Consider the following 24,620-nt stretch of genomic DNA (forward strand, 5'->3'; position numbering starts at 1 on the left):
TATTTGGACTCACCGTTGATATGTGGTTCTTACCATCTTAACCAAGTAATATGTAGTTGAGCCTGGCAGGTAAAGTGCATGTCTCCCTCCACCCTCCCCTGAAACACCATGGAAGTGACTGTGAAGGAGGGACAGAGAAGTGGAGGGGGGACGAGCAGCCCAACAGACTTTGAAGGGAGGAAAGGGTGGGCAGGTGATACCTGACTTTGTAGCACAGAGAAAACACGGTTTGTGGGTCTGCAGTTGGTGAGTGGGCCAGTCACGCCGCGGAATTCCAGAAAGGCCTAGGACTCCACCAAGGGCACCTGCTGGGGCGGGGACCACGGTGGGCTGGAGGCAGGCATGAGAGGAATTGCTGAACTCAGGGCCCTCTCTCATCATCCCATTTCCCAGCAGAAGGTGGTGGCCCTGCTGCCTGGTGAGGTCAAACCTGCCAGCATCACGTATCCCCAACCCTGGGGCTGGGTCAGAGGGGCCCAGCGGGACAAAGCCCCAGATCTGACATCGGGTGTCCCCCAGGAAGTGACAGGGTTCCCGTCCTCCTGCTCCCCTCCAATGAGCCCTGCTCGCACACAGCTGCCAACGAGTGTCTTGGTCCCTCACACATTACGGTCCCTAAACCTCTGAGGAAACTCAGTGTGAAAACATCTCACACAAAAAAGAAAAGGAGGACCCCATGGAAGAGGCTGTGCAGCGAGCAGAAGAAAACTTATTTCTCTTACAAAAAAGAGGGTGACTTGGCATTTACGGAAGAACACCCTGTTGTATAGAAAAAAAGACATTTACGAAAGTCTTGCACATTTAAAAGAGTAAAGAAACATAAGAGGTGGGTTGGGAGATGGCTTGAGGAAATTGAGAGTGAAGATATTTCACAGCTTGGGTTAAACAGAAGATCCCTAAGCTTCTGGAATGAACAAACAGGTCAACGTAAAGAACACGGGGCCTGAATGGCATTGGACTTGGCAGTTGTGGTGCTACAAGCTAATAGACAAAGGACAAGGGCCTCAAAGGTCAGAAGAGCAGTCATTTCAGCCCAGAAGTGTGTACCCAGCTAATTACCAACTCCATGTGGGAGGGCAATAAAGATCATTTTAGACATGCAAATTCTCAGGTTTCCTCTCCTTTCTGAGAAAGCTGCTGGAGGATGTGTTCCAGCTAAACAAGGGCAGCAACCAAGAAAGACATGGAATCAAGAAAAACGGATCCAACCCAGGAGGGCCCAAGGCAGTCTCAAGATAAGAGGAAGGTCCCTGGGGTGTCACTGAGGCACATGTGCCCCCTGCCTGAGAGGCCACATCGAGAGCTTGGAGATGACCAAGAAAGCTAAGCATCTAGGAGAGGGAGCCAGTTAACTCTAGGACGAGCAGGCAAAGAATGCAGCGCAAGTAGCCCTGTTGCTTGTGGATGAACTATACTTACAGGGTCAGAAACATAGAATACGGAATTTTGCCACAACCAGAGACAGCGGCAGATGTGGGGAGAGAAGCCAGGAAGGGTAGAGGGGTGCAGGACAGCCACACCCTAAGTGTGCTGGCAACTCGGCAGAGAAGCCAGAAACAAAAAGTGAAACAGCAGCAGCGTGAGGAGACATATGGAAGACAATCCGAGAAGAAATGGCGAAGAGTCGGGGAGGCATTGCGTCTGGGGAGTGGCCCAGGGGGTGCTGTTTCGGCCAGACTGTGATGAGGATGTGCGAGGCGGATGCCCCCCGCCCAGCTGGCAGCAGGTCAGCTGTAGGTTCTCCCAGCGCCGTTTCCCAGCTCGTGTTCTCCTGAAGCAGGTTCTCTTCTGCATGCTGACGTTCAGCTGGCTTTCCTTGCTGCCGTAGGGCCTGGCACTTCGCCTGCGTCTTTGCGCCTGGTTTCCCCTGTTTTGGGGGTCTCTGCATTAGCGAGGCCCAGGGGCTGCTGGGGCTTTGGTGCTGGGGCTGGGGGCCCAGCTCTGAGCCCAGTGGTGTGTTGGGGGCCGAAGAAGGCCTGGACTCTCTGGGGACCCTGGGGGTGGGTGGGGCAGGGTCAGAAGTGGCCCCCGGGGTCGGAGGCGGGGAGGGCAAGAGGAGGCGAGGAGCCGGGCAGCCAGGTGAGTTGGCTGTAGGAGGGCACCCTTCTGCTGGGTGCTGTCCTGGGCCAATAGTAGGGGGTTTGCTCGTGGGCGCCTGGCCCTGCAGCATTCCCAGAGCTGGAGAGAAGCCTCCGTGGGACAGCTGGTGAAAAGCCTGGGGCCCCCCACCTGTCTCCGAGTGGGGGCTGCCCCTGGTGTTCCCCAGAGCCATGTCCCTGGGGAGGCCTGAGTCTCTAGTCTCTCGTGCCCCCTTCCTCCCACATCTGTCCCCCACCCGCCTGTCCCCCCGCACCCTCCTCCCGCAGCAAGCCCTTGCACGCCATGCTGTGTGTGACGCCATGCCTCTGCCCATGCGCACTCCCTGGAATGCTCCCCGCTTTCTGCCTCTGATCATCAGGGTGGTTCATGCTGCAAACATCAAGTAGGGCTTGTCATGCGCTGGGCATGGCCTGGGCTCAGGGCACAGAGCAGCCACCAGCCAGGGTCCCTGGAGTTAGGCAGCCGAGCAGCAAGCAGCGAGGGACCCAGGGTGGTTAGCAGTTAGCCTTAGAGGAAGGTTAGAAGGAAGCCCCCAGGGGCCAGCAGGGGCCAGTAGGGAGGCAGCAAGGAAGCTGTCAGGTCCCAGGATCCTGCAGGGAGGGCAGGGCTGCTTCAGATGCCCCTGGGGGAACATGAAGGTCCCGGTACCTGGAGACCTTGGGGCCTCCCTGGCCCACCCGCCCTCAGTCAGCCAGCCAGCCCTGCTCCTCCTTTGTGAGAGCTTGGTCACGTGAGGTGCAGCTGCCAGGCACCTCTTTAGGGTCTCCTGTAAGGTCTTGGCGTCTGACCCCCTAGGACCACATGCGGAGCTCCCCAGGGGAGGGAAGCCACAGCCTGGAGCCAACAGCTCTCTGAGCCTCAGTGAGTCCTGGAGCACGAGGCTGTCCCGGCATCCTGGTCAACGCCGAGCTCCCCCTGGCCGCTGCCCCGATCCTGGGGCCATCATATACATCCTAAGTCCAGAAAGCTCTCCCCTCCCTGGAGAACAGGCAGGGACATGACCTGGCCACTAACCTGAAGCCCCAGCACCCTTTGTTGCTTTCCTTTCTTCCTTTTAACCCTGATTCCCCCTTGTTTTCACTAAGAAGCTGCCACTCAGCCTCAGCTGGGATTCTCACTTAGGGCCCAAGGGCTGCCTCTGTCCCCAGACTGTTGCATCTTCCGAGTCCAGGCCCTGCCCTGGACGCCTTCGTTGGGGAGGGGGCCCTAGGGGCCACTTAGAGAGGGAGCCGGGCGGGTGGCTAGAGAAAAACCCCCTGACGTTTACATTCTAGACAAATTAGTCTGAAAGAAAACAGACACTGGAAAAAGGCTGAGGAGGAGAGGAAACCAAATCTAGAGAGGAAGAAAGAGCAGACCAGGAGGCCGGGGCTGGCGTAAGTGCACCTTTTGTCTCATCCAGGCGTCTTCCACGAGCTGCTGTTTCCATCCAGTCCGCGCTCCCATCTCCCCCCACCCCCCCACCAGGCTCCTGGAGCCGGTCCCTCCCGCCATCCCATCTCAGCTGCCATCAGCACCCGCTTGACACCGCCCATCATTGCCATCACCCTCCCCTCCCCCAGGCCTCTCTCCCCTCACCGCTCCTGCCCTCAGGAGCAGCCCCACCCGGGCCTGCTCCCCTTGCCCTCCTGTGGGGCGCCCGTCTGGGGTGCTCTGTCTGCGGGAAGAACGGGATACACCACCCAGGGGCTTCTCCCCTCTGTTGTTTTGTCCTCAGTCTGATAAACCTCCCTCCCCAGGTCTCACCGGAAACGAAGCCAACCCAAGAAGCCCAAGCCGGATGACCCCAAGTCTCCTGGCGAGGGGGCAGCTGGGGCGGCCCTCCCAGAGGAGGCCGGTGGCGGCGGGAAGGAAGAGGCCGCACCAGAGGCCGACCCCGAGGAGGACGAGGAGGAACCCCAGCTGCTGCCGCAGGGCCGGGAGGCCGAGGGCTCCGAAGGTCAGTCCCGCTTTGTGCTGGCACCTTCCTGACCCCCAGCTTGCCCGGCCAGAGTCCCTGTCCTTTCAGAATCCAGTTCATGTGCTTTGTTGACAAGGAGGGCGTTGTATAAAAATGGCCTTTCTAGGGTGCTGCGAGGAGTCCCTCTTCTCCAGGGAACTGAGGAGAGGCTGTCCCCGTCTGGCCAGCTGCTCCAACAACATCCACAGGCGGGCAGCTGGAGCCAAGGGGCTCCACTCCTCGCAGTGTGGCCGAGTTCCCTTGAGGGCTGGCCTCCTGGTTTGCTCGTGACCTTCTCACTGTGTCCTCACAGGACAGGGAGGGCCAGCGAGCCCCCAGCCTCTGTTATAAGGTCGCTGATCCTCCACGAGGGCCCCGCCCTTGTGCTGCAGTCACCTCCCAACTGTCACATGGAGGGGCAGGATCCAGCATGTATTTGGGGGGATATGGACATCGAGTCCATTTGGGCGTTACCTGCTCAGAGGTGAAAGAAGGTGGCCCTCTGTTTGTGGCCAGACCCTGGACGTGCCTGCCGTGGGGACGTCCCGACTGCCGGCTGACGTCAAAGACAAGAGTGAACCTGGGGTCTGTGGCGGCGTGTCTCAGAAACGCTTCACACTTGCTGGGGCCTGTTAGCCGTGGACTAGCACTCTGTGTGTGTTCTGAGGTCCTCCATTCCTACGGCGGATGGTGGTTCTTTACCCTAATTTGCACCTTCAGCTGCTCACGTTTGCACATGACAGCTGCTGCCCACGTGTAAAGGGCGTGCCAGCAGGGCTGGGAGGCTGGTGGCATGTTGCTCAGCAGTGATGCCTCAGGCCCCTGTCACAGGCCATGGATCACTGGAGGGTTCCACTTGGGTCCTCAGTCTCCTCTTCGGGCCTGTGTCTTGGAGTGTGTGAGCCCAGCATGACTGTCTGGCTTGGGGTCATGCCCTCCCTGGGGTGCCATGCCCATGGCTGGTGTCACAGATGATGGGGTATTCAAAGAGACTGTCCGTGTGGGCCAGGCGTGTGCTCCCGATGTTCCCACAGGCTGGAAGGGTGAATGTCCTTGAGGGGACCCCAGGAGACTGAGACAGGGGAGAGTGGGGTGTTTCCCGGGTAAATCGCATGCTGGCGTGTCTATGCCACTCGCCTGGTGAGCATCTCGAAATGACCCAGCGCCACACAGGAGGGTCTGGACAGCCCAGGGAGGCAAGACATGGAGAGGCAGGGTGGCCGGGTAGGAGGGAAGAGCGCGTGGCACTGTCTGGGTGCAGGCACAGTTACCCCTGTAGAAACATTCCCCGAGACTAAGCCCTAGTTACTGGGGGGCCCACCCGGAATGCTGGCCCCTCTAGAAAGAAAGTGGTCCCGTTGGGGCATCGAGGGGGGCTGCCACAGCCCAGGCAGCCGTGTGCCCGACAGGAGCTAGCCCTCGAGCACTGGAAGAGAAGGTCACTCTGAATGCCTCAAAACAGTAAGTGCTCACAGCTGGGGGAGACAGCAAACACGTCCAGGGAATGAGTGGAAGATTTTAAAGCGGCTTCTAGACTTCCTTTAATGCCAGTTTAACGTCCCGCGAAGCTGTGTGTGTACCGATGGCGTCAGGCGCCTTGGTTTCCTGTTGGTGGAGGGGGAGTCCTGCTGCTCCAGGAGGCGCTCTGACTAGGGAGAGGGTGGGAGGTGCCTGGGCTCTGCAGGGACGGGGAGGGGCGAGAGGGGCCGGGGCTGGTGGATGTGTCGCTTGGCCTGGGGAGGGGGCTGCCGTCCCACCTGGCTGCCAGGGTTCCCACTCTGCTCCCACACCGAGGGTCTGTGAGAGCTGCTGTCTGGGGCCTGGCCCTGGGATGGCCCGGCAGCCTCCCCCGCACCCAGCCCTGAGCCTGGGCGGGCCCCAAGCAGAATGCGGGAAGGCAGCTCTGGAGCTGGGGGACAGCGGGGCAGCGCCAGGCCCCATGAAGGTGGTTCCAGAGCATGTGGTCCCACCACAGTGCTGTCCTGCCTCCCGGGCCGGGCCGAGAAGACAGCCGGCAGGACCTTGCCTGAGGGCCGGGGAGGGCGCCTGCAGCAGGCTGCTGTCACTCCCCTTCCCTCACCCGGGAGCGACCCTGCAGCCCGTGAGGCCTTAGGACCGGACAGCAAGGCTGCTGCGCCCAGCAGCGAGCGGTGGGGCGGGCTGGGCTGGTGTTTACTCTCAGACCGAGTATGTCCCCGGGCTGGGCCAGGGCTCTGCTCAGGAGGGACTTGGTGCTGGTGGGAGTGGCCCAGACCACGGGGGCCAGGACAGTCTAGCTGAGGCTGGGTGGGACGGGGTCTCTAAGCCAGGCAGCGGTCCTGCGCCCAGTGCTCTCCCCTGGGAGAACTTCGAGGGGAGAGGAGTGTGGGGGCCCTGGGCGCTGACAGGGCAGTGACATGTGTCCATGAAGAGACTCTTGGCTATGACTCCCTGCAAAAAAAGTGCCAGAAAGGGCCTCGGCTCGTCTGCAGGGCAGGGGGGTCTCTGTCATTCTGCCTGCCCCACACCTCAGGAGGCAAGAGGCCCTGTGGGCTGGGGAAGGACCTGGCTCAGACCCTCAGCCCTTTCTGAGCCACCGCCCTGGGTTCCATCTTGAGGCCCCTTCTGGCAGGCCAGCTGAGGGGTTTTCCAGGTGTGACCCTGCCCTGGGTCTGCGGTGGTTCCCACGGCATGAGCACAGAGCCCGGGCACCCCGCTGTCCTGCCTGGCCTTGGGCTAGTCCCCTCAAAGGGTCCTCTGGCTGTGCCCCCCTCCTTCCCAGAGCCTGGGAGACGTGAGCAAGGGGCCAGGGGCAGCGCACAGGATCTGCGGTCCTGAGGCTGGGAAGCCCACCGGTTAGACTTCCATTCGTGTGTTCGTGCCAGCAAGGAGGGGGGAGTATTGAGCTTCCTTAGAGAATAAGGCTGTTTATCCAAAAGTGTCTCTTACACACGGAGGACAGGGCTCTGGGCAGCGCAATTTCTATAAATAGGTGGAAGTGGCAGGGAAGGGCCTGATCTCCCGCGCCCTCGGTCACCTCCCGGGACTGGGCTGCTGCTACCAGGCATTATGTGAAGTGTTCCCCCCACATCTCCTCACCCCCATCTCTCCTCCCAGGTCTCTCCCCGCCACGTCTCTCCCCGCCACATCTCCTGGGACAGGGAGGTGACTTTTTGTCCTGGGACCATCCAAATCCAGCATCTGTAAGGGAGAAGCAGCTTGGTCTATGGAGTGTCTGTCTACTTTCCTTGGCCCAGTACCTGCTGATGAGGTGCTGGCAGGAGGGGGTCCTGGGGAGTGGGCCAGGCTCCTCCCCAGTGGCTGTAAGTGACACTCTTATTCTCTGACAATTTTGGGGGGTCAGGAGTCTGGCAGGGGTCCCACTGGGTGCAAACCCAGATGTGGGCAGGGCTGGTCCCTCCGGAGGCTCCAGGGAGTCAGTTCTTGGCTTTTCCGGCTTCTAGAGGCACCGCTTCCCTTGCTCGCTGCCCCTCCCTCCATCCTCACCACGCGCATCTCTGCCTTCTTCTGTTGTCTTGGCTCCCCCCAGCCACAGCTGAGAATGATCCTCTGCTTATAAGGATCCCTGTTGGTACATGAGGTCCGGCCCCAGGACCCTTGCTCCATCCCACCTGCCGGGTCCCTGCTTCCATGCCAGGCTCCGTGTCCACGAGTCCAGGGGCTACAGTGCGGGCATCTTTGGCAACCAGAACTCCACCGACCACACCACTGGTCTCAGTTTGTTGGCTGAGCTGCACATCCATCGTATGCAAATTAAAGTGCTGCAGAAAGCACTCTCTGCCCACCTTCCTCTCCAACCCAGTCACCTGTCAGGAAACCCCGCCTCCCCCTAGCTCCAGCCCCGGGGGCACAAGGGTGTTCCCAGCCCTGCAGGCCCATCTGACACTTCTGTTGCACTTAAGTGGAACCGCTCGTCTTTGAAACTGTAGAAATAGACAAAACTCAGATACATGAACAGAAAACAAATCCTGCCTCTGCCTGCCACCCCTTGGGAAGGTTGTTCAGAACGGGTTTCTTCCCAGCTGCTTCTGAAGGTGTTTTGAGCACGTGGCAGATCTCCGAGGCCAGGCACTGTGCTCCACGGCTTGGCTGCCTGGCAGGGGGACCTGGTGGTGGTTAGAACTGCCCGGAGCCCATGTTCCTAGGGGGAAGGACTATCTGGGCCAGAGGGGGCCCTCGACCACCCCAGCGGGCTTCCGCTCAGGCTAGAGGGCTTGAAGGGGGCCACTGGCCCCTCGGGTGCCCCGGCCCCCACCTCTGACTGGCCTCTGCTCTCTCCCTGCAGAGGATGGGAGGAACAAGCTGCGGCCCACCAAGGCCAAGAGCGACCGGAGGAAGAAGAGTTACGGCCCCCCGCACCCCCACCACCCGCTCCTGCCCCAGCTGCCACCACCCCTGCCTGCCCAGTTCCCCACCGAGGAGGCGCCGCGGCCGCCACCCCTGCTGGACCCCCTGGTGCCAGCCCCCGGCCCTGAGGCCACTGAGGAGAGCCCCCTGCCACCGCCCCTCAATGTGGTGCCCCCTGAGGTGCCTGGTGAGGAGCCAGAGGTGAAGCCGCGCCCCATCATCCCCATGCTGTACGTGGTGCCGCGGCCTGGCCCGGCGGCGGGTGACAAGGGCCGCGTGTCCTGCCAGCAGGCCTCTGAGCACTTTGCCCAGAAGGGCCCCATCTGGAAGGAGCAGGCAGCCCCCATGGAGCTGACAGGGCCCGAGGAGGAGAGCGGAGCTGGCGAGGTGCAGGTAGGGCCGCAGCAGGTGCCGGCCAGGGTCCCTGAGGTAGGGGTCCCCGTGCTGCCATGTGCTGGTCGAAGCCCTACTTGTCCTAAATGGCTCCTATGGCTCCCATCCCAGAGGCCAGCGGCACATACATGGTTTAGAAACCACTGGCTCCCAGCTGCCCCTTCCTGGGGCCTTGCATCACCCACCCCCTCACTGAGGGCACTGAGGTCCCTCTGAGCCTGCCTCCGCCCCAAGGACCAGGCTCTGCCTCCAGCCCCAGAGCCCCCACTACAGAGGCTTCCTGTGCTGTTTTAGGCTCCGTCGCCCTTTTCCAAGTTGAAGATGGAGATCAAGAAGAGCCGGCGCCACCCTCTGGGCCGGCCGCCCACCCGGTCCCCGCTGTCCGTGGTCAAGCAGGAGGCCTCAAGTGACGAGGGTGAGTGGGGGTGTCCCTTGACTGCTGGGTCCCGGGCTGCGCCCCCTCCTCTCACACCCACCCTCCGCCCCCCTTCACTCCCGCCACCACTGGCTGAGGGCCGGAGCAGACCCAGCCCCCCCCCCCACATAGCCTCAGACCCTCTCCCCAAATGCCTCGGGACTCAGCTGCCCCCAGGACTGCCCGCAGCCTCTGCCCCGCCCTCGTTTGCTCTGCTGGGCGCCCAGGGCCTGGAGTGTCCAACAGGGCCCCTGAGGGGCCGGGGCAGCCGCCTGGGCTCAAACCCTAACCCACTGCCCAGAGCTTGGGACTGTGGTGCCATTTGTCTTTCTGAGACACGGTTTCCCCTTCTGTAAAATGGGGTCTGCTGGCCCCCAGAGAGGTCCTGCCAGGGAGCTGCAGGGAGCTGAGGCCTGGAAAGCCTGTGGCCTGGTGCTGGGTACATAGCAGGGCCAAGAATGCCAGAAATGCTGAGGCCAGTGGTCACCCGAGCCTCCTGGTGTGACGCTCTCGCGCTCTCCTTGTAACCTCTGTCCCTGCCTCCTCCTGTGAGAGCTGAGAAAATGCTGCCGGCAGAGTCTTGCCTGAGAACCCCCAGCATAGCCACCATGGCCCCGGTGCATTCCTGTCCCCTCCTGGCCTTCCAGGTGGGTGAGGACTGTGCTTCATCCTCTCAGCCTCGGGATCTGTTCAGATGCCTGGGCTTCCAGGACGTTCGCAGAGCAGGCAGAGGGGCAGAGGCGGTGGTGAGCAGGATGCTCCTCATACAGCTGGGGCGCCTGGGGTGCCCAGCTGTGTGTGACACCGGAGGTGCCGGCACTCCCACTGGGATGAGGTTTGAGAACCGGATTGAGGGCGAGAGCAGCACGAGGCTTCCCTGGCCTGAGGACTCGCCCAATTCCAAGTCCACTTCCGGCAGACGTCCTGGCCCTGCACCCCCATGCCTGTCCGTGGAGACAGCACTGTGTGGCCTCAGGGTGGTGGGAAGCTGCTTGTGTGGCTGGAGGAAACCTCCCGGTCCCCGGCCGTCACCCCGTAGATGCTCCCCCTCTGCGGGAGGTTCTTGCCCAGCTGGGGAGCGGCCGGTCCCAGCAGGAATTACCCTTCTGCCTGAGCCCGTGGGCTGAAAGAAGCTGAAATAAAAGCTGTGGCATCTGAAGTTGAAGGGGCAGAGACAGAGAAGTTTCTGTTTAACACTCAGCGAGAGTCGGAGTCGCTATCTCATGTGCAGAAGTCCTGCTGAGCCAGTTTTTCATCTTCTGCTTTAGTCTTCAGTTGATGATGCACATGGAATTCGAAAACCGTCTGAGTGGCTTCTTTCATTCTGAATCTAATTTGAGGGCAAGGATGAGGCAGGTTCTAGAGGCGCCACAGAGATCTGACCGGAGCTCCTGGTGCGGGACGGACCGTGCGGAAGATGAGATGTGGTCCCTCTGCGATGAGGCGGCTTCGCCTTCCAGCTAGGAGGGCTGTGGTACCAGCCATGCTGGCCCAGCCACGGTGAAGGTCAGGGCCGCAGGAATGAGCGCCTTGCAGGTTCCTGGGGGACCGCTGATGCTCATACCATGGCAGACAGCACCCCTGTGTCAGGAAAGGCAGGAATGGGACGTGGGGGGATCGAGGGGATCTGGCTGGGAACTGAGGCCGGCATAGGCCAGGCTGGTGACAGGTGGGCAGAGCAGGAGGGACATCTCTCAGTGGCTTCCATTTTACAGGATGTTGGGGTGGTGGTGCCGCTGCCCAGCTCCCATGGGAGTCTGTGCCTGACCTGCAGAGGCCTGGCCACCCCATTTCCTGTCCCTGGAAGGGACCAGCCCTGAGCTGGGGTGACCAAGGCACCTCCCTGCGGAGGGGCTCAGGGGCCGTGAGGTGGGGACCCACCCTGTGAGCTCTCACTGGGTGGGGTTGCTTCCTCGTTGCTGAAGCTCCTCCCCACTCCTGCTTTGCTGCAGAAGCCTTCCCTTTCTCTGGGGACGAGGACGTGGGCGACCCTGAGGCCTTGAGGTCTTTGCTGTCCCTGCAGTGGAAGAACAAGTCGGCCAGCTTCCAGGCCGAGAGGAAGTTCAACGCGGCAGCTGCCCTGACAGAGCCCTACTGCGCCATCTGCACCCTCTTCTACCCGTACAGCCAGGTGAGCCGGCCGCCAGGGTCCCTGCCCCCGCCCGTGCCAGGCTCGCTCTGCCTGAAGGGAACCCTTCCCTCCTGAACCCACTGGCCATCGGGGCCGCAGTGGGCTCAGTGCAGAGCTGGGCTGCGGGGCTGAGGGCCCTGTGAGGGCTGCAGGGACAGAGCCCGGGTCTGAGTTTCACTGGAAGGTAACTTAACATGCATACAAATGGGGCCATGAAAGGGGATGGGGGATCTCAAGGAGGCATCACAGAGGGCTGTCCTCTGAAAGTCCCTCAGCCCAGCCTGGGGGGCAGTGTGGGCGGGAAAGGGCCTGTGTCTTAAACAGGGGTCTAGAAGCCTGACCAGGGTGGGGCTGGCAACGGCGGGCTGGGGATGGGCGGAGAGCCCCGTGTGGCCTGGCCTGGACGCAACCCCCTAATCTGTCCCAAGCTGTGAGCCTGGCCTCTTCCCACACTCTGCCCTGTGCCATCCACCACCAGATCTTCCCGGTTTCCTTCTTAACCTGTTTCCTCCTCATCCCCCTCTCCCGGCCCTGACCGCTGCCTGCTTTCCAGCCCTTTTTTCCTGCCTGCCTTCTGCCCTTCCTGTTAGCACCCACCACAGCTGTGCATCGCCCGGCTGGAAACCCTGCCAGGCTCATCACAGCCCCCGGCCTCGACACGTGCCCCACGGCCATCGTCTCCTGTGATACCTGGGTGATATCTGCCCCCCACATAGCATGCTCCGTGCTGCCGCCCCCCAGCATCTCCCACACATCCACTCAGCTCCATGCTGTGCCAGGTGGATTTCTGTTCATTCTTTGTGTCCACTCAGCTGCCACCTCTTCCAGGAAGTCTTCTTGGACCACTGTCCTAGGCTGACTCTGGCATGCCCCTGGGGCTCCTCTGCCCACCTCTGCTCTCACTCCTGCCCTCTGCTTATCAGCCCCTGGAGGATAGGGGCAGATCTCACTTGCTCTGGGGTCCTCAGATCCTAGCCTAGTACCTGGTGTTTTCCATGCATTTGCTGAGCTGTTCGAGGTCTGTGCCCCGTATGTCAAGGGCCTTGCCTCTCAGAGCTGCCTGGACCTGCTGTCCAGCGATTCAGCATGTGGTTACAGAAGCAAATGAGACATAACGTCCAGACGTCTTCTCCAGGCGCCACCGTCCTCAGTGCTGCTGGGATTCAGTGCTGGGAATGCCAGCTTAGGAGGCGAATCTCATTAATCCCAGTTGCTAAGTGAAGCATTGTGACGCAATTTAATCATGCCCATGGTACCAGTGGGCCTCTCGGGGCTGCCGCTTCTGCCGTCCGGAGTCCCCAGAGTCAGGAACCAGGCCTCACTTGTCACACATCGTGGGGAGGGCTGTGGCTGAACATTCTGCCTGTTAGGAAACCAGCCAGTCCCCTAATCCAAGGTGCCCCTCCCCCACAGTGCACCAGGCTGATGGTCCCCAGTAAGCGCTTTCCTTCTGCCAGGAGCAGGGCAGAGCCCTCCCATAACTCTGGGTACTGGGGAGGCACGTCTGGGAGCCCCACCATCCTGTGACAGGTCCAGGGTTGCTGGATCCTGGTGATGTGGGCAGGGCGTTTTCATCAGTCTTTTCATGTGATCAGATCTGAGGGGCTTGGGGAGGACTAGGGTGCAGCCAGCATGAGGTGCCCGTCAGAGGTGGCGAGATGCCCCACAAAGATACACAGATAACATGGCGTCAGGTGATGGTCAGGACCACAAGGACAGACAGGAGAGGTGAAGGCCTGGAGGCCACTGTTCATTTGGGCTGGGCGGTGTTCAGAGCACACCTGAGCAGAGATCTGAGCACCCCAGGCAGCAGGAACAGGTGTGCAAAGGCCCTGGGGCAGGACCAGGCCTGGCATCTGGGATGTTGGAGGAACCACGAGGAGGTTTGTGTGGCTGGAGCTGGGCGAGCCAGGGGCAGTACGACAAGAGGGACAAGGGCAGCAGGGTGATGTCTGTGCTGCGTCTGGACGTAACCCTAAGTGGGAGGGATTGGGGGGCAGATGGAACAGGATCTGTCTTTGGGGAGGATCTCTGGGGCTTCCAAAGCAGGGTTAGGGGCTGGGAGTGTGCATCCGGGACACCCGTCATGAAGCAGCTGCAGGTGTCCTGGTTGGAGTGCTAGTCCAGCGAGGAGCAGGCCAGGAGTGTGCTTGGGGACGGCGGCTGCTGAGGGGCAGGCAGGGGACAGAGAAGGATGCCCACCCCCCACCCAACCCTGGGCTCTCCCCTGAAGGTGGCGCCCCTTCCTGCAGTCCCTACAGACAGAGAAGGAGATGCCCCAGGCCTCGCTCGGGGAGGGTCCCTCGGCCACATCGCCTTCCAAAAGCGGCCAGAAGACGCGGCCGCTGATCCCGGAGATGTGCTTCACCTCCAGTGGCGAGAACACAGAGCCGCTCCCCGCCAACTCCTACATCGGGGACGATGGAACCAGCCCGCTGATCGCCTGTGCCAAGTGCTGCCTGCAGGTCCATGCCAGTGAGTGCCGGGCCTGCGGGGGGCTGTGGCAGGAGGGGAGCTGTGAGGTCTGCAGCCCTGCTTCACTGCCTGAGTCCAGGAAGCCCCTTCCTTTGGCTGCTGCCTGGTGCCTACAGCAGGACCTGGCGTCATGGGGTGGGGGTCTTGACCTTTGGGGGCAGACATCTTGCCCTTCCCCCTGGCCAAGGTGGGCCCGCCTGGTCAGCCTCCTTCTGGACGGTTCTGCCGAGGCCTGCCCTCCCTGCAAGGGCTGAGATGCTTTTGAACGCCGCTTTGGGTCCAGGATTGGAATTTATGGTAAAACTGAGATTCTAGAATGGTCAAGGGGTCTGATTTATCTCTACCATTGGCGACTACCCTCCCCCAAATCCTGAAGGCCTGACCATAGTCTGAGACAGAGATGGATGTCTGTCCCTTTCTTGGGCCTGGGTGGGCCTGGGCATCATTTGGGAGACTGAGTTCCCAGGATGAGAAGGAAGCTTTCTGGGGCCACTTTAATTTCATGTGCAGCCCGTGGAAGAAGCTGCCGTAGATCTGTCTGATGTCCACCCCCGCGGAGGACTGCCCAGAGCTCACTTTGTCTCCTGGCTGGAGCCTGTGTGCTCTGCCCGGCTGGGCCTGGCTATGAGACACGCTCCCAGGGTGAGGGGGGGTGGCAGCGGCTGAGCCTACCACCCCGCTGCTCTCAGGGCACCTGAGGTCCAGCCACACAGGGGGAGAGGAGCTGCCCTCACTGCCCTTGGGAGGCAGAAGGCTGGGCACAGGCGTCTGCCCTGAGACCTGGTGCTGGAAGGAAGGGGGAGCCTTCAGGAGCCTGGGGCCCCCAGGCCCAACCCTGGCTGAGTGCCCCAGGGGACAGAGCAGGGGGCCAGTCACGGCACCTTGCTGTCCCCCAGGGCCTCTGTGGGGACACAGAGCCCCTTTCTGGTGCCCTGCTTTCCCCCTGTGCTTCCACTGGGGACCCCTGGGCACTGGCCAATGCCCACTCCAGCTCGCAGAGCTTGTTTGTTGGGGGATGAGCCCTGGCTGGCTGAGGGGCCCTACAGTGCTCTGACCCCGGGTGAGACAGAGCTGTGGAGTGGGCGGTGCCTTCTGTGCTGGCTCAGGGGTGTGGCCCTCTGCCCTCCTCCCTGCCCTCTTCCCATTTGTAAGCTGGGACCACGTCCCAGAGCCAACCGCCTTGGTAACCCAGAACCTCAGACTGTGTGTGCAGAAGTAGCGCTTCCACCACCCGGCTCCGCTGCCCTCCGCTTGACCCAGGCTCCCTGAGGCCCGCTTTGCTCTATCACACAACCTCCCGGCCACTTTCCCCCACTCTCAGCTCAGCAGGCCTCCCAGGCCAGGGTTGGGGTGTGTTCTCCTGCATGGGGGGCCTGCTCTCCTTCCCCACGTCTGTTTCCAGATTCCCTGCGGCTCTGTGTGCAGTGGCCTGGATTAAGGTAGAGCGGCTGGTGAGAGCAGTTACCCTCAGTACCGCAGCCGCACCCTGGGGCCCCGTCAGCCCGCATGCAGCCGCGGTGACTGAGGTCGCCTGTCCCTGTCTTCCAGGTTGCTACGGCATCCGCCCTGAGCTGGTCAACGAGGGCTGGACGTGTTCCCGGTGCGCGGCCCACGCCTGGACTGCGGTAACTCGCCCCTGCAGCTGGGGTGGTGCTCTGAAAGTCGTCACAGCCTGTGGGGGAGCCGGGCCTGGGCCCTGGGCTCGCCCGATCCTGCAGGGTGACCTTGGGCTGGTGGCCTCTCCTCCCTGGGTCTCGGGTGGAGCCCGACGCACTCCCAGCCCTTCACTTCCATGGCCGCTAGTTTGAAATGTAAGGACTGCGGGCAGGGGACGGACCAGGTCCCGGAGCAGCAGGCGGGCGGCCTCGGCCTGCACACCCCTCACCACGCGGCTGTCTGGTTCCCGCAGGAGTGCTGCCTGTGTAACCTCCGGGGAGGAGCCCTGCAGATGACGACTGACCGGAGGTGTGTGGAGGGCCTCTCCTGGGGGTGTCCAGCCGGGTGATTCAGATGAGGTCCCGTGGGCCTAACCCTGGGGTGGGGACAGGGTGTACACATGACTCCCTGACCCCACTCGCTTGACCCCAGGTGGATCCACGTGATCTGCGCCATTGCGGTCCCTGAAGTGCGGTTCCTGAACGTGATGGAGCGCCACCCCGTGGACATCAGCGCCATCCCTGAGCAGCGGTGGAAGCTGGTAGGGGCCCTGGAGTCCCGCCCCAGGGGTGCAGGGTCGCTGTCAGGGAGCTAGCTGATGACTTTGAATAGGCACGGAGGTGCCTGGGGGAAAGCAAGGCGCTCTCCTGGTCTCTGTTTCCACCTTTTCACACAGTGGAAGCCGCCGCCCGCACTCTGTCCTGTTCTTTCATGCTTAACCTGAACTCTAATGCCAAACAAAATATTAAATACACAATACAGTCACAGTGCTCATACAGCAGGGCCTTAAAACATCTTCAATGTGCATACCTGAAAGTTCATACATGTTAAATAGCAACTGTTTCCCCTCCCCCCAACCCCTGCAACCACCCCTCTTCTCCCTGCTTCTGTGAGTTTGTTTTAAATTCCTCGTGGAAGTGGAATCACGCACCACATGGCCTTCTGTGTTTCGCTTATTTCTCTGGGCATAATATCCTCAGCGTCCATTCATGTTGTTGCAAATGGCAGGATCTCCTTTTTCATGGCTGAATAATATTCCACTGTATTTCTACACATCTTCTTTATCCCTTCATCTGCTGACAGATCTTTAGGTTGTTTCCAGGTCTTAGCTATCTTGTAAACGATGCTGCAGTGAACATAGGGGTACAGATATCTTTTCAAGACAGTGGTTTTGTTTCCTTCAGATAAATATCTAGGAGTAGGATTGCCAGATCATAGGGCAGTTCCATTTTTAATTTTTTGAGGAACCTCCACACACTGTTCTCCACAGCGGCTGCACCAGTTGACATTCCCACCAACAGTGCAGGAGGGGTCCCTTTTCTCCACATCCTCACCAACGCTTGTTGTCTCTTGTCTTCGTGATGATAGCAGTTCTAACAGGTGGTTTTGATTTGCACTTTCCAGATGATTAGTGATATTGAGCATCTGTTTGTGTACCTGTTGGCCATTTGTATGTTTTCCTCAGAGAAATGGCTGTTTAAGTCCTTTGCCCAGCTTTTAACTGGGCTGTTGGTGTATTTGCTCTTGAGTTGTTAGAGTTCCGTAACTGGTGCCTCTTGCTGCAAGCTGCACTTGCCATCTAAGGAGCACAGCCATCCTTGAGCAGGTGTGGCCTTGCAAGGCTCACGCCTCCTGCTTTTGCTGGTAACATTCATTTTGCTGTGGCCTTTGGAGCAGTGGACAGTTGGCAGATGGTGAACAAGCGCTGGCTTCTATTCCCGGTTTGGCCACTGGCTGGCTGTGTGATTTCGGACAGGTTACTTGACCTCTCTGTACCCCAGCCTTCCCTTCCATAAAATGGAGCTGCTGATGGTCCCCTGTGCAGTGAACTGGGCCAACCAGGAAAGCGCTGATCGTGCCGTCTGAGCACCAGCACCTGCTCTCAGGTCATCATCGTCTGTGAGTTTGCAAATGACCTTGCTGGGGACAAGGGGGTGACATGGGGGAGACAGGATGTGTCTTGTGGCCTCTGGGAGCTGGGTACTTGGCCAGGGGGACAGTACAGCATCTTGGCTGCTTTTCCTGCCGGGCTGATTTCCCAGCTGCCGGGGGGGCAGTACGGCAGTACTGGTGTTCCCCTCCAGTGAGCAGGAGGTAGAGAAACGGGGCTGTGGGCAGCGAGCCTGGTGGGGCGTCCCCATGAAGGAGCAGAGACACCCACCGCGGAGCCCACAGTTGTGGGGCCCCTGGGCAGGGCTGAGTGGGCAGCATGGGAGGGGAGGGGGCCTCAGTCAGGGAGCAGGGTGATTCCTCCAGGAGCGTGGGTGTGAAAGGCCTCATTATTCAGGTGGAGTGATGGCACGCGGCACTGGGATAGATCCTCCCTCCCAGACGCTTTATGGATCATCTGACATTTCCAGCTTGCAGCCTCTTCATTACCGGCTCTTGTAACGATGAATTAAAAATCCTTTTACACGAGGTTCACTTGTACTGACTAATGGAGCCGTGCAAGGAAGCCAGTGGTTAACTCCTGCTTGCCCGGCCACCCACCTGCCTGCCTGCGGCCACGCGCAGGCCGCAGGCTCCAGACGGTCACTCCTGGGCATCCGCGCATCCATTTGTCCCTGTGACTCCCTGGCTGCCGGCTCTGGGTGCCTGGGGGTCCTGGTGAGTGGGGGCTGACCCAGGCCGCCTTGAACCTGTTCTGCCTGTCTCATCGGCCCCGGGGCCCGTTTCAGGTCCTGATGGGGGGAAAGGTGGGCTTTTGCCACAGCGGGTGGGCAGGCGGGCAGAGGGCACGGGATGGGGACAGGCCCGAGACGTCGGACTCCATGCCTCATTAGCATCTGCAGGCAGGGGTGGCCTCCATGGCCAACGGCACGCCCACTGTGGCCCTCAGCCTCCTCCTGGCCGCTGCTCTCTACAGACACCCTGCACCCCGTCCTCAAACTCACAGCCTCCAGTGAGGGAGACCCAGACACAGGACGCACCCTTAAGGCAGCCCTGCGCTCGGCCGCTGACAGATGGTGGCCGGGGTGGTGCCCACGTCCTCACAACAGGGAAAGAGGATAACGAGCCACCACACAGGCTGGGGTGAACCTTCGGTCTTCTCCTGGGCCTCAGCCGTGGGGTCGCGGCCCTGTCTCTAGACGCCTGTTCTCTGCCTTCCGGTCCCTGTGGAGCCATGCAGAGGCCCAGTCCTCGAGGGCCATGTTGTGTGTCTGCGCCTGTCCCTGTAGGTGGGCAGATCAGGCATCGACAGTTTAATAATGAGCTCTCACTGCCATCGATCCTGGGTCCTCATTCCTGCAGCGCCTTTGCTGTGGGGCTTGCCTGGCTTTTGAACATGGTTAACAGTGATAAGGGCAGCTTATTAAATGCCCAGAGGGACAGGCTGGTGGCTGCCTAGTGGCGGCTGGGCCTGGGCCTGGGAACTGATGCCTAGCAGAGCAGGTGGGCCTGGGCAGGGTGTTCCCACCTGGTGGGCCCTCTGCCCCTTCCTAGGAAGGGGCTACACTGCAGCACCTTTTTTTCAAAATTAAGATAAAGTCTCCTATTTTAAAGGGAACATTTCAGTGGCTTTTAGTATATTCACAATAAGGCAACCATTGCCTCTATCTAGTTCCAGAATGTTTGCATCACCCCAGAAAGAAACCCCGTCCCATTGCAGTTACCCCACCCCCAGCCCCTCTCCCTGCCCCTGACAACCACTAACCCACTTCCTGTGTCTGTGGACTGGCCTGTTCTGGACGTTTCACATCCATGAAATCACGCACTGCGTGTCCTTCTGTGTCTGCTTCTCTCACTGAGCATCATGCTCTCAGGGTCCGTCCACATGGCAGTGGGCGGCAGTGCTGCTCTCCTGTTCACGGCTGAGTCGTGTTCCCATGTGTGATTTTTATTTATTTACTTACTTATTTTTTGGTGCCTGTTCCAGGCAGCTCTGTGGAGGAATGGGTGGAAAAGAGTACAGGAAGTGCTCCTGAGTTGGGGGGCCTGGCGGGGGGTTGGGGGGGTCTAAACAGTGGTCAAGACTCCCGGCCAAGGGGACCTCTGTGGGGTTCTCCCAGGATGCCCCCATCCAGGGCTTGCTGTCCAGCCTCCATATTCCCACCCTGGGTCTGGGAGTCATTCCCAAAGGACAGACCTGGGTACCCCATAAGGAGGCTTCTGGCCCCAGAGGGCAGAGGTGCTGGCTGGAGCCCCATTTCCATGGCCCATGTCCCCCCAGAAATGTGTGTACTGCCGGAAAAGGATGAAGAAGGTGTCTGGCGCCTGCATCCAGTGCTCCTGCGAGCATTGCTCCACCTCCTTCCACGTAACCTGCGCCCACGCCGCCGGGGTCCTCATGGAGCCAGACGACTGGCCCTACGTTGTCTCCATCACCTGCTTCAAGCACAAGTCGGGGGGCCACAATGTGAGTGCCTGCCCGCCCCCTGCCCTGCCCTCCGGCCCGCCTACCCGCCACCCATGCTCTGACACCCCCTTTACCCCCAGGTCCAGGTCCTGAGGGCCGTGTCCTTAGGCCAGGTTGTCATCACCAAGAACCGAAACGGGCTCTACTACCGGTGCCGAGTCATTGGCGCCACCACGCAGACCTTCTACGAAGTGAACTTTGACGACGGGTCCTACAGTGACAACCTGTACCCAGAGAGCATCACTGTGAGCCTCTGGGGGCGGGGTGGGGGCAGGGCCAGGGTCAGAGGGCAGGGTGGGGCGGGGGCAGGGGCGAGGCAGGGGTGGAGTGGGCACAGGGCAGGCGCTGCCCTTAGGAAGCCCAGAGGTGGCCGGATCCTTCACACAGGGTCCCCTGCTGTCAGGGTCACCTGTGTTCCTGCTGGACAGGCCCAGGCTGTAGGTCTGTCCCTGGAAAATACCACCTGCTTGTGCAGAAACAGCAGAGAACGTGGCCCGTCTAGATAACGCCTGCAGAAGGGCTGGGGTGGCTGCGGTCCCCGGGCACCGGCCCACAGCTTGCCTTGTCGGTCCAAGCAGAGCACGCTGCTGTCCTCCTGGCTGCAAAATCTACCAAGTGGACCTTTCTTAGCGCCGGCAAGCATGGGAACAGAGCCCTAGGGTGCCCCTCACCTCCAGCCTGTCCTTCCCTCTACAGAGTAGAGACTGTGCCCGGCTGGGACCCCCGCCCGAGGGGGAGTTTGTCGAGCTCCGGTGGACTGACGGCAACATCTACAGGGCCAAGTTCATTTCATCCGTGACCAGTCACATCTACCAGGTGAGGGTCCTGTTTCCCAGGGACAGGGACAGGGCTGGGGCGGGGCCCTGGAGAGGCCCCACTGGGGATGGTGGCCTTGGCCTGCTGGCTGAGATGGTCAGCACAAGCTGTGTGGCCTCCGACGGTCTGCTGTTTTACCCTTCAGAGGTGTCTCCCCGGGGAATTGTGTGTGTGTGTGTGTGTCTGTGTGTGTGTGTGGTAGGACATATGTAACAGAAACTTTACTGTTTTAGCCGTTTTTAAATGGACAGTCCAGTGCCTCTGACTTTTAAAAACTCAAGTCGACTGTGAGTTTCTTCCCATGACTGTGGAAGAGAGATTATTGAAAAATGTGGACTCTTAGAAGAAACTCCCCGTATCCCAGCAACAAGATGGTGGCTCTGACCCTGTGCTGCTTCCTGAGGCCTCCTGCTGGGTGGGGCCGGTGGGTGGCGGGTGAGCAGGGACACCTGCAGGGCGGGTGCAGAGTCTCGGGCTGAGCGGCGTCCCCTTGGCAGGTGGAGTTCGAAGACGGGTCTCAGCTGACGGTGAAGCGTGGGGACATCTTCACCCTGGACGAGGAGCTGCCCAAGAGGGTCCGGTCGCGGCTGGTGAGTGGCTGAGTGGGGGGGGGGGGTGCCCCCAGGAGCCCTTACTGGGCCCAGGAAGTGGCCCATGCAGGTGGCCTCAACCTCCCACCTCTGCTTTTGCCTGTTCTGGGGTGGGAGGGGCGGTGAGCGGGGAGGAGACGGCAGGGACTGAACAGGGATCTGAGCTGCAGGTTGGCGGTACCAAGAGGAATGGGCTTGTCTCTCGGCCTTTCACTGTGTTCTTTCTTTCATGTTTAATCCAAAGGCAAGGTTTTGAGGGGCAGGGGCTGCGGCCGTGGGTGGAAGAGCTGAGTCAAGCGGGTGGGGGGTCTCAGACATGAGGTTTACTTGGAGACGGCAGGGCGCAGCCGGCAGATGAACAGCCTTGTGCGCGCCTGGCCTCCCGCCCTCTGTGGATGGCACGGCTGTCAGTGGGACAGGCCAGCCTGGGCACCCGTTCTGCTAGGGGCCAGTGACTGGGAGGTTAGGGCCCCTTCTCCACCTGCTGGGGGGCTCCCTCACAGGATAAGATGGGGGTTCATGCCAAGGCAGGAGGAGCTGTCCCAGTGAGACCTATCTCTCAGAAGGTCAGAAGGTCGGCGGCTGAGGGACAGTGGCCCGGGGCCATTGTCTCCAGCAGGGCCGGCGCATTCTCCAGCAAAGCCCTCAGCGAGCAGAGCCCCCGTTTCAGTCTGTTCTGGCTGCTGTAACCAAATACTGCAGACTGGGCGGCTTAAACAGCAAACACTATTTCCCACAGTCCTGGAGGCTGGACGTCCAAGATCAAGGCACCGGCAGATGCTGGCCGGGTGCTGATCTGCAGACAGCCATCTTGTGTCCTCACGCGGTGGGGAGAGAGAGAGAGCAAAAAGGGGTCCCTTTATAAGGTCACTGACCTCACTCACGAGGGCCCCACGCTCATGACCTAATCACCTTCCAGAGGCCCGGCTCCTGATGCCATCACACGGGGGTGGGGGGCTTCAATGTAGGGCTGTGGTGGGGACCTTCAGTCCACAGCACCCCCCCCCCCCGCACTAACCCCTGTGCTGTCTGGTCTCCTGCAGTCGGTCAGCACGGGGGCTCCGCAGGAAAGCGCCTTCTCGGGAGAGGAGGTGAAGGCTGCCAAGCGCCCGCGGGTGGGTACCCCTCGCGCCGCGGAGGACTCGGGGCGGAACCCGGACTACCTGGCCTTCATGGAGAGCCTCCTGCAGGCGCAGTGCCGGCCCGGAGCCCCCTTCTAGGACAGCCGGCCGCCTGGCCACCCCTCGGCCCAGCAAGGCAGGCGCGGTGGGCCCTGGCATTTGCTTGCTGTGAATCCCTGTCCTCGCCTCCCCGGCCTGAGAGGCTACCTCGGCGACAGGAGCAAGCAGGACGCCGCACGCGCCCCTGGACTCAGGGAGCAGGGCCACGCGGGCTCTGGGGGCCTGCGGGGACACGCGCCACCCCGACGACCCAGATTCGTAAACCACGTAAGCTCTTCTTCTCGAAAAGGTGCTACTGCATTGCCTGCCTCCTGAGCAGCCTTTGAGATTGTGACTTCTGTACATAAATCACCTTTGTGACGTTCTTTCTATAAATACCTATTGTTTTAAAAAAATGCAAGAAAAAAAGGAAAGAAAAGGAAAAAAATCCCCAAAGTTGTTTTCTAGATTTGTGGCTTTCGAAACAAAACAAATCAAAACAAAACAAAATGTCCTTTTTCTCAGAACCGGCATAACTGCGGGAGATGGAAGCAGCTCGTCTTTTTGTTTGTGGCGCTCTCCGGCCTCCCTGGTCTGTGAGCGGCGGGGATGCGCTGCGGGCCTGGGGCCAGGGGAGGCGAGGGCCAGACGCCCGGGGACCCAGGACGGTGGCGCCGGGGATCACTAGCTCTCCCGGTTGATCAAGAGATCGAGAAGGTCTGGGCGGCTGGCATGGCCTCTTCGGCTGCCCGCGCCCAGCGGGAGGAGGCCGGCAGCTCCCTGGGTGGCCTCCCCGTCTGCCGGGGGGGCCTTTGCAAAATAAATGGTGGCTCCATCTTCTGCTTCTTCCCCTCGGAGGACCATTCCTAGCTGAGGCCTTGGGTGGGTGGCCCTTGGGGGTCTAGCTGTGGCCCTGTGTGGAGGGGCTCTTCCCCAACCCTGAGGGGCTGGCGGCATTCTGGGTCCCCTCTGCGATGCGTGGATTCATGTGTCCAGGAAAGAGAGCATGAGAAAGTGTTGCTGCTTTCAGCTCAAAGGAAAGCTGCCTCTTATGAGGTGTGGGCTGAATTTCCGGGTGAAAATGTGCAACTTGGCCCTGGGCCTGGGAACGAGGGAGCTGGCTCAGCCCACCCCCCTGTTCCCTGCAGAGGTATTGAGAGCATAATTTGTATTAAAAAAAAACCCGAAAAATTTGAAAAAGAGGCTCTACCGGTTGCCAGGCCAGAGAGAACTGTGTAAGGAAAGTGGCGAGACCCTTCCTTGGTAGGGGGAGAGGCAGGTGCCCTGGACGGGCGGGCGGGGTGGGGGGGGTGCGAGGGGAGTCAGTGAAATGTGGGGGTTCCCTCTGCATGCAGCAGCCCCCCCCCAGCGCTGTCACTATGTTCATATGTAGTTTGAAAATGCTATTTATATTGTAAAGAGAATAAAAAGAAGCGGGCAGCCGCCTCTGCAGCCCAGGTGGGGCGGGAGGGCCAGCCCCATGGCCGGTCCCTCTGGGCGGCACCCCGTCCGCTGGTCATGGGTTCCCGGACAACTTGTGCAGACGGGGGGCAGCCCGGTGAAGGGAAGCGCACACTCTCCCCACCAAGATATATCTGTGTCTATGTTCGAAAATGAAAAACAGTAAAACCCCACCCATCCTGATTTTTTTTCCCACCCGAGATTAAGGATGCGCTGTATTTTTGCCTAATTCCCCTGCCTCTAGGTTCATAATGAATTAAAGGCTCGTGAGCACTGCGAGTTACAGCTCCAGGTTGTTGCAGTGTCTTCATTTCTGGCGGCAGGTGGTCCCCGGGTGGGGGTGGGCTCGCATTGCCCCTCCAGGACGGAACAGGCGTGGGGCCTCTCCAGAGGAGGAGCTGGGCCTGGCCCTGCAGCCTCTGCTCCCAGCCTCCAGGGAGGAGGAAGCGTTCTTTGGAGCTGGACATCTGAAGCTTGTGTCCACACAGACCCTCCCCAGAGGCTGTCGGGTCCCCATCTCAGGTGGGCCTTGGCAGAGGTGGCTGTGGCAAGCAGGTCCCCTCTGCAAGACAGCTGGGCGGGACTCTGTCTGACCCCTTGCTTGTCAAGGGCCAGCCGGCCACCCTCTCCCCTTGCCCTCCCTTCCTCAACCCAGCCTTGTGACATCTGAGCTGGGGAGCATATTTTGTGGTGGGCAGCCACTGGGCATGCGAGACAGTGGGGTGTCGCCATGGAATGAAGCTAGGCCCTGTATTCATGACTGTGTCACTCGTCCAGCCA

General features: G+C 60.6%; 1 protein-coding gene across 4 annotated transcripts in view; it reads left to right on the forward strand.

The window, feature by feature from the left end:
- KDM4B (lysine demethylase 4B) overlaps positions 1-24,620 on the forward strand; it is a 125,781-nt gene that overhangs the window by 98,158 nt on the left and 3,003 nt on the right. For 2 of the 4 annotated variants that reach the window (XM_064479778.1, XM_064479779.1), the window contains 14 exons: positions 3,375-3,476; positions 3,840-4,039; positions 8,325-8,779; positions 9,074-9,194; positions 11,147-11,325; positions 13,578-13,800; positions 15,349-15,425; positions 15,710-15,765; positions 15,889-15,997; positions 19,628-19,813; positions 19,894-20,058; positions 20,510-20,629; positions 21,127-21,219; positions 22,263-24,131. In XM_064479778.1, coding sequence (XP_064335848.1) covers positions 3,375-3,476; positions 3,840-4,039; positions 8,325-8,779; positions 9,074-9,194; positions 11,147-11,325; positions 13,578-13,800; positions 15,349-15,425; positions 15,710-15,765; positions 15,889-15,997; positions 19,628-19,813; positions 19,894-20,058; positions 20,510-20,629; positions 21,127-21,219; positions 22,263-22,439 — 2,263 coding nt within the window. In that variant the 3' untranslated portion in view covers positions 22,440-24,131. Of the gene's footprint in view, positions 1-3,374; positions 3,477-3,839; positions 4,040-8,324; positions 8,780-9,073; positions 9,195-11,146; positions 11,326-13,577; positions 13,801-15,348; positions 15,426-15,709; positions 15,766-15,888; positions 15,998-19,627; positions 19,814-19,893; positions 20,059-20,509; positions 20,630-21,126; positions 21,220-22,262; positions 24,132-24,620 lie in introns of those variants that run through there. The other 2 variants (XR_010378065.1, XM_064479780.1) reach the window with 2 other exon arrangements.

This window comes from Camelus dromedarius, chromosome 27 (genome assembly GCF_036321535.1).
Source record: "Camelus dromedarius isolate mCamDro1 chromosome 27, mCamDro1.pat, whole genome shotgun sequence".
Lineage (NCBI taxonomy): Eukaryota > Metazoa > Chordata > Mammalia > Artiodactyla > Camelidae > Camelus > Camelus dromedarius.